The sequence below is a fragment of the Eumetopias jubatus genome, unplaced genomic scaffold (genome assembly GCF_037043125.1).
Source record: "Eumetopias jubatus isolate StellerSeaLion01/CBP00866 unplaced genomic scaffold, mEumJub1_p1.0 scaffold_17, whole genome shotgun sequence".
Taxonomy (NCBI): domain Eukaryota; kingdom Metazoa; phylum Chordata; class Mammalia; order Carnivora; family Otariidae; genus Eumetopias; species Eumetopias jubatus.
In genome coordinates this window covers 49,610,651-49,618,180 of record NW_028274823.1, presented here as the reverse complement: position 1 = coordinate 49,618,180, position 7,530 = coordinate 49,610,651, and the positions used below count along the sequence as shown (strand labels likewise).

General features: G+C 58.4%; 1 protein-coding gene across 1 annotated transcript; it reads left to right on the top strand.

Annotated features, from left to right (window-relative positions):
- The first annotated feature begins 466 nt into the window (after positions 1–466).
- On the top strand, positions 467–7,048 carry PPIF (peptidylprolyl isomerase F). The gene is made up of 6 exons (XM_028109721.2): positions 467–731; positions 1,825–1,855; positions 2,390–2,478; positions 4,173–4,269; positions 4,777–4,852; positions 6,036–7,048. The coding sequence occupies exons 1-6, from the start codon at positions 519–521 to the stop codon at positions 6,169–6,171; spliced, it is 642 nt and encodes a 213-aa protein (XP_027965522.2). The 5' UTR covers positions 467–518; the 3' UTR covers positions 6,172–7,048.
- Positions 7,049–7,530: the final 482 nt, after the last annotated feature.

Here is a 7,530-nt window from a genome sequence, read left to right as displayed (position 1 = left end):
TTGGGTCATGATCCCCGGGTCCTGGGATCGAACCCCGCATCAGGCTCCCAGCTCGGCGGGGAGCCTGCTTCTCCATCTGCCTCTGCCTCTCCCCCTGCTCATGCTCTCTCTCTCTCTCTAATGGATAAATAAAATCTTAAAAAAAAAAACATATGGATGCTCATATTTTGGAGTTAACCACGTTTTAGCACATTTCCTTCTCTCTTTTTTTAATCTGGGACCCTTACAAAATGGAACCGGCCCCCCTTGGCCAGGTCGTGTCTGTCCCTCAGGTCTCTAGTCCTTGGGAAGCCCATTGAAAGGAGCTCACGCTCCGTCGCCCCAGCCTCCTGGCTGCGCCGCCCGCTGGGGCCGCCAGGGGACGCCCGCGAACAGGCCCGGAGGGGAAGGCGGGGGCGGGGCCTCGAGGCCGGCCCGGCCAATAAAGGCGGCGGGACTCCGTCCTCTGCGCGCGCTTAACCGCCGCTTCCGTCGTCTCCGCTCCTCCCGCCGCTCTCCCCCCCGGACCTGCTGCCGCGATGCTGGCGCTGCGCTGCGGCCCCCGCCTGCTCGGCCTGCTCCCGGTCCCGCGCTCCGCGCTGCTGCGCCTCCCCGCGGTCCGCGCCTGCAGCGGCGGCGGCGGCGGCGGCGGCGGCGGCGGCTCCCGGGACTCGTCCTCTTCTTCCCGGAACCCGCTCGTGTACCTGGACGTGGGCGCCGACGGGCAGCCGCTCGGCCGCGTGGTGCTGGAGGTGAGCGCCCTGCACCGGGACGCGCCCGGCGCTGTGCCCGACTCGCTGGGTGACCTTGCCCCCGACACCCGGCCATGGGCCTCAGTTTCCCCATCCCTAGAAGGGCGCATCAGATTGGTCTCTTCCGGTGTCCTCTCGGCACTTTGGAGGCGGGAGGGAGAGCAAGTGTGGAGGAAAGAGCTCAAGGTCAAGTCGTCGACTGTGAGAGCCCGGCCCTGCTGGCTGGCCCCGGGGTCGGGGAGAGGTGCTGAGACCTCGCGGGGTCAGCACCCAGACCCGGAACTCCCGGGTGGGTGTCGGGGTTCCAGGCAGCGGGCCGGCGGGGTGCGCTCACGTGGCGGCCCTTGCATAATGCGGAGCCGGCCCGGCCCCGCCCCTTCGGTGGGACTCACCCTCCTCCCGGGCGCTGGTGGTTTCTGGCAGGCCAGCCGGCCTCCTCTGGTGCAGGGCCCTCCGGGCTGACCCAGGACCCCAACTCCAACCCCACCACGCTCCGGGACTCACAAAGTAAGAACCAAATAGGGGGAACAAACGGGGGGCGGGGGGAAGCTCAGGTGTAGCCCTCAAGCCCGACCCCTTTTTGAACAGCGAGACCTCCGTTAGTCCTCAGTTTCCTCTTCTGGAAAATGGGGACCACCCTCCTTCTCCCGTTTATTTTGGTGGTTCGGCGCCAGGGTGGTTCTTGAAGCTTGGAGGCAAGAGGCCTGCTTGGATGGCGCTCTGGCCTCCCGTTACCCCCCACCACCGCCTCTCTAAGCCTGTTTCCCCCCTGCGCATTGAGCTTGGACTGGCGTCTCTCCGGGCCCTAAGTCTCTGATGCTTGGGGCCCAGCTGTAGTAACTCTGCCAGTTTTGCCCCTGGAAGTAGGCCAGGGTGGCACTGTCCTCTTCCGATGGGTAGGGAAACCGAGGCTGCCTCCTCCCAGCCTGGTTTCAGGAGACAACTAGCAGAGATGATAGCTCCCTAGGCTGCCTCTGGGAGCCACCGGCATGGAAGGGGCTCCTTGGCCGCTGTGGGAGTTGGGTGGTGAGGTTCGCTCCGTCACCTGCCTCTGGACTGACCATCTTCTCTTGTCCCTCTTCTCGCCCCCCAGCTGAAGGCAGATGTCGTCCCAAAGACAGCAGGTAAGCCGGGGCTTGGGGCCTTCTGAGTCTGGTCCAGATGGAAGACAGAGGGGCCAGGCCAGGTGGGTGGGATGGTGCGAGGAGTCGGGGCACGGAGACCCATGACCAGATGGGAGTTCCACATGAGGCTCAGCTGCCGGGTACCCTGGGCCAGCTTTCTGTCCCTCTCTGAGCCTCGGTGTTGGCCCTGCCCACCAGGCCGGGGTAGCCTTAGAATCAGTAGAAGCACTTGTAAATTTCCACGAGGACCACTTCCTCCCCGCTGGTGCCGGATGGGGCGGTGGCTGCGTGGCCCAGGGACTCCCTGCCGGGAACGTGTGCTCCTGTCACAGTGCTTGGACACTGGGACACTGAGCTGTAAGAAGGAGGTGGCTTGCCCCAGGTCACACAGCCAGAGCAGACCCAGGGAGCGGGCCTGGGGTCTGTTCACCCCCCGTTCACCTCCTCGGGGCTAGAAGGGCGCTGGCTACAACGAGTGGTGACCCTGGAGTTGCGGCCTGGCCCTGGTGACCTGCCTCTTCCCTCAACCCTCAGAGAACTTCAGAGCCCTGTGTACCGGGGAGAAGGGCTTTGGCTACAAAGGCTCTACCTTCCACAGAGTGATTCCATCCTTCATGTGTCAGGTATTGTGGCCCTGTCTGCCTCGGTTCCCTGTCTGTGAGGGGGGTGATAACAGGGGCCACCCTGTAGGGTGGTTGTGAGGATTAATGAGATACCGAGGGGAGAGCGACGGATTACTCTGTGGGCCTGTCTTCTCAGCCAGAGACGGTGGAGCGGGTTGGGCGGCCCTGGCCCTTGAGCAACAGGGCAGTGGCAGGATGGGCTGGCTGGTGGAGCCTGTTGGGGGGCCCGGCATTGAGATCTGGATGTGCACGGGGGCGGGGAGTAGGTCTTCAGGCTTTGGAGGACCAGCGTACTCCGGCAGTCTCGGACCAAGTCCCCTGTGTGTCCCACTGAACACTTGGCACGCTTGGCGTGGGCGGGAGGGAGGGAGGGAGACAACACTGACAGGAACGCCCACGTCTGGACTCGGAGCTTCTTCTAGAGCGGGGCATCTTTCTTGGTTAAATGAATGTTCTTTAGTCATGTGTGCCGCCTGTTTTTCAAAAACACTGTATCAGAAGTTTGGGGCTAGATGTGGACAGCAGGAACTTCCCCAGGGGTCGAGACCCTAGCTGTGTGGCGGTCACCCTCTGTTAGGTCAGACCCTCCAGGGATTGGAGTCTTGAGGCCCACAGACCGTAGAGGCAGGGGCATGAGTGTCATGACCTCTTTGAAGTCCTTCCAGCCCAGAATTCTCTCCCCCATTCCCTCCAGTCTGACCTGGGGCTGTCATCCTATTGTGGCGAGTAGCAGTGGGTGGGGGCCGGGCCTGCCGACGTGTCGAATGTGGTGACTGCAGGGACAGGGAGGGAGCCTGTGGCCATGGGACAGGCCTGGCCAAGCCTGTGGCTTTCTGCCACAGAGGCCCTCCCAGCTCTGCCCGAGGGAGGCTGTGGATGACGTAGGAGCTGGAGGGGCGGTCCTGAGCCAGGCTAGAGTCTTCTTCTGAGCAGCATTGGGCAGGGGCGGGTCCTTCCAACGCTGGAGGGCTCTCTGAGGCATGAGTTGGCGGCACCGGGAGGCCCAGGCCAGGGTTTTGAATCGTCCCTGTCTGGGGACACCCTGCTGGTATTTGTGGGTGCTTAGGTCAGGCTGGTCGGTTCATCCCTGTCACCTGAGGATCATATCTCAGGAAGACAGCCATGACACCCTGGCCACGGGCTGGGGCTGGGGCTGACAGCCACTGGGTTCTTCTGGCCACTGCTCCCTTGGGCAAGCTGTGAGGAAGGATACTGGGCCTGGGGGGGCTCCGTCCTGGGTCTGTAAGGTGTAGGGAGGCCACCGAGCCTGGTGAGGGGGGAAGTGCCTGGCAGGGAGTGGGGCTCAGCATAGGGAACTGGCTCTGTGCTGCTCCCCGACAGACCAGACATGGGCACAGGGACCCTCCCCTGGCCACCTCCCTGTCTCTCCTCCAAGAGTTGTGGGTAGAAAATTCTAGTTCACTACCTACTAATCGTCTCAGAATGGCCATTAGATCCTTTGAGAATCATTTAAAAAACTTGCCCAGATTAAAAAAAAAAGTGAATCGTGAAAGGTAGGGTAGTTATTAATGGCAGAAAATATTTAAGCTTTATTTTTGCTTATTTTCCTTGTTATTTTATGAGTCCGGACAACCTTGGATGTTTTCTGACCCCTTGGTGTGCAGGGCTTCTGGCTGGGTGGGCCCCAGGTGGGTTGGGGGGGCGGCTGCTCAGAAAGTGCTCTGTGCTCACAGGCCGGCGACTTCACCAACCACAATGGCACCGGGGGCAAGTCCATCTACGGAAACCGCTTTCCTGATGAGAACTTCACACTGAAGCACGTGGGACCAGGTGAGTGGGGGCCGCCATTCCCCGGTTTGAATGCCCTGAGCTCCAGCCTGGACGCTACCATGCCCACCATGCCCACCACGCCTGGGAGGCTGGGACCAATTGCTCGATATCCAGTGATGCCCCTTCCCTCCTTCAGCACTCCGGGTTGGAGTGTTGGTTTTCCTGGAGCTTTGTCATGCTGAGCTCTCCATTTAAAGAACAAGCCTTCCTTTGAGAAGCTGGGAGAGAAAGCCTTTCAGCAAAACCCAGCGTTGTGTCACGTTTTAAGACCCAAGATGCAGAGTGCCAAAGTCCCATTCTGGTCCTGCCATGGAGAGCTTCCACAAGGCCCTCTCCTCCCTGGGGCAGCACTGGTGGGCAGGCCCTGGGGAGCCGCTCGGCCTCTTCAGGCTCCAAGACCGTCACACCCCAGTGGCCTTGTTGTGGGGGAAGCGGTCGCTCTTGTCAGTAGCTTCCCAGTGAGGTGCCTCCTGGGGCAGCATGGCTCCCTCCTGCCTGTTTCTGCAGGTGTCCTGTCCATGGCAAATGCAGGCCCCAACACCAACGGCTCCCAGTTCTTCATCTGCACCATAAAGACAGACTGGTGAGTCCCCCGCTCCGGGCTCCAGGCCCGCTGGGCACGAGGGGTGGCCTGGCAGCCAGAGGAGTGTTTGTGTGCTTCTGGGGGAGGCAGTGTGAGGCTGTGCTGTGCTCTGGGGCAGGAACCCTCAGCCGGGCTGTGTGTCCATGTGGGAGAAGGACCAAGTTTGTAAAAGGACTGAGGGAGAATGTGGGTTGTTCTTAGAACTGTGTCTGTGTTAGGCTTCCATTTGCCGTCAGCTGGAATTTTCGGCATGTGTTGTGCAAAAGGACTTTCACCACATACGTTTGGGACGTGCTGCAGAACCTACCAGGCCTCAAGATGGCCTGTGGAGGCAGCCTATTCGCTTGGTTTAAACTGTTGTTTCCCGGCTTACCTCGACCTTGGAACGCACCTTGGAGCTCTCTTGCCCACGTGCCTGTGGATCCCACCACCTAATAAGTTCCTCTGCCCAGAGTCCCCTGTGTCCTAGCCCTGAGGTATATGGGGTTTGCGGGGACAATAGCTGGCCAAGAGCTAATTCCTTAATAAAGCCCATTTCCTAGGACTTCAGGGAGACCTGAGTGGTAGGTGGATACCAGCTGTCTCTGGCCACCAAGCCGGAAGGGACACAGAGATGTCAGGGCGCAGGCAGGCCGTTGCTGGCTCCGCCTGTTCTTTGCTCCTTCCGCAGAACCCCCAGCAGATCCTGCAGTGCTGCCCTTGGCTGTAAGCAGTGTTGACCTTGCTGCCAGTGGACTAAGCTGCCTTTCGGATTCTTGGAACTCTCTCAAATGGAGAGCCACGCTTGCTATCTCGGCTTTGACCTTGCCACTCATGACCATTAAGATGGTTCTATTTACACGGACCTCTTATTTCTTGAGAGTAGTTGGATACCCTGTTAACTCCCTGTGTGGAACAAGAATAATTCACTTTCCATAGCTGAGGTTACCAGGATTCAGGTGAAGTGGCCCAGGGGCAAGGTCACACGGCAGGGGAGGCAGCACGTGCCCCAGAAGGGAGGGACCCTCTGGTGTATTTGGGGGAGCTCCGCAAGGCTTGATACCAGAGCCGTGAGGCGTGGGTCCAGACTTTCAGAGTGGGTCCCTTCCAGAATCCCTGTCTCCCCTAAATAGTTCCATGACCAGGTGACCGTGACATTGGGTGACATTGCACTACTCTTACTCTTACCTGGCTCAACTCACAGGTTGGATGGCAAGCATGTCGTGTTTGGCCATGTCAAAGAAGGCATGGATGTCGTGAAGAAAATCGAATCTTTCGGTTCCAGGAGTGGGAAGACGTCCAGGAAGATCGTCATTACAGACTGTGGCCAGTTGAGCTAATGGGCCTCGGCCACAGGGCGCTAGGCCGGTAGTGGCCGCCCATGTGTTGACACACCAAGGCGGCCATGTCGGACGCCAGCAATGGTGCCCCGTCCGGTTGCCTGTGCTCATACCACCATCACTGTGTGCTGGAGGAAGGCCTCTGCAGAACGTCTGATCTCCACCGGGCCTGCCACACTGCTTCCCCAGTGTCCGCCCTCCCTCACCGCCCCATTTCTGGGATGAGTATCACGGACGTGATGTCACCACTCCTCATCAGGCCTTCTCTGTGATCCCCCAGCCCAAGTTCACCCGTGCCTTGGACTTCGGGGGGTGGTGATGGCTTAGCGTCGGGGACAGGTTTCTGCCTTTTCCTCAGCTGCGGGGGGAAAGCCAGCCGCTGCAAAAGGGCCATTATATCTGTGTAATGACCTCTTCTAATTGGAATATTTGATTAACAAGATTGCCGAGAGATGAAGCTGTGACGCTTAACTACTCCGTGCCATGGCAGGACCCCAGTTGGTGGCCGAAGCCACACAACCCCAGAGCTTGGCCTTTGGAACGTAGTCGGGGCTTTTGTGCAGGGTCCTAGGCCACGGCATTTACCCCTGGCCACTGTGAATCCTGTTGGTTTGCTGCTGGGGTTTTTGAGGAAGAGCCCATGGGGGTAGAAGCAGACGAACCTGGGAACAAACCCACTGCGTACTGTGCCTAGTCCATGAATTGGTGAAAAATGGAAATGGCCCGAACGTGCTCTTGCAGAAAGTAAACATGTCTTTTCTGGAGGGCTTTGATTTTTCTGCGTTTAATAAATCTACTGATTTTGTATATAATACACTTGTGGGACGTTTATTTGTGTTCACTTGAAATGTGAAAATAAATCCTATTTCCTATGGAAGACTGTCTGGTGTCTGGTGGTTTTAGGAAGCAGGGTTTATAACTCAAGTATTTGGAGCCAACCTTTATTAAGTTACCACACACATCTGGGCTGTGCTGAGGGTTTTTACTTGGACTATCTCATTTAATCACTCCAGCAACCAAGGACAGTACTGTTGTCATCCTCAGAGATGAGATGGGCTCAGACAAGCGATCTTAGCCCCCACTGCCTGTCCGTAAGCACTGGCTAACCTCCCCCCCCACCAAAATCCCAGCTCCACTTCTTGGTGACCCTGTGTCTGTTTTCCTCAGCTGCATAATGGGGTAACAGTAATGGGCCATCATTTTAATACACACTCAAGTGACAGGGATGATGACATTTCCCATGTGTCAGAGTCTTAGAGAAGGATTTGTATTCATCTAAAGTTAGGTGTGGAGTTGACTATCCTAGACTTGCCACTTAACTTGGGATTCTAGGTGATTCTGAACTCACTGGGAAGGCAG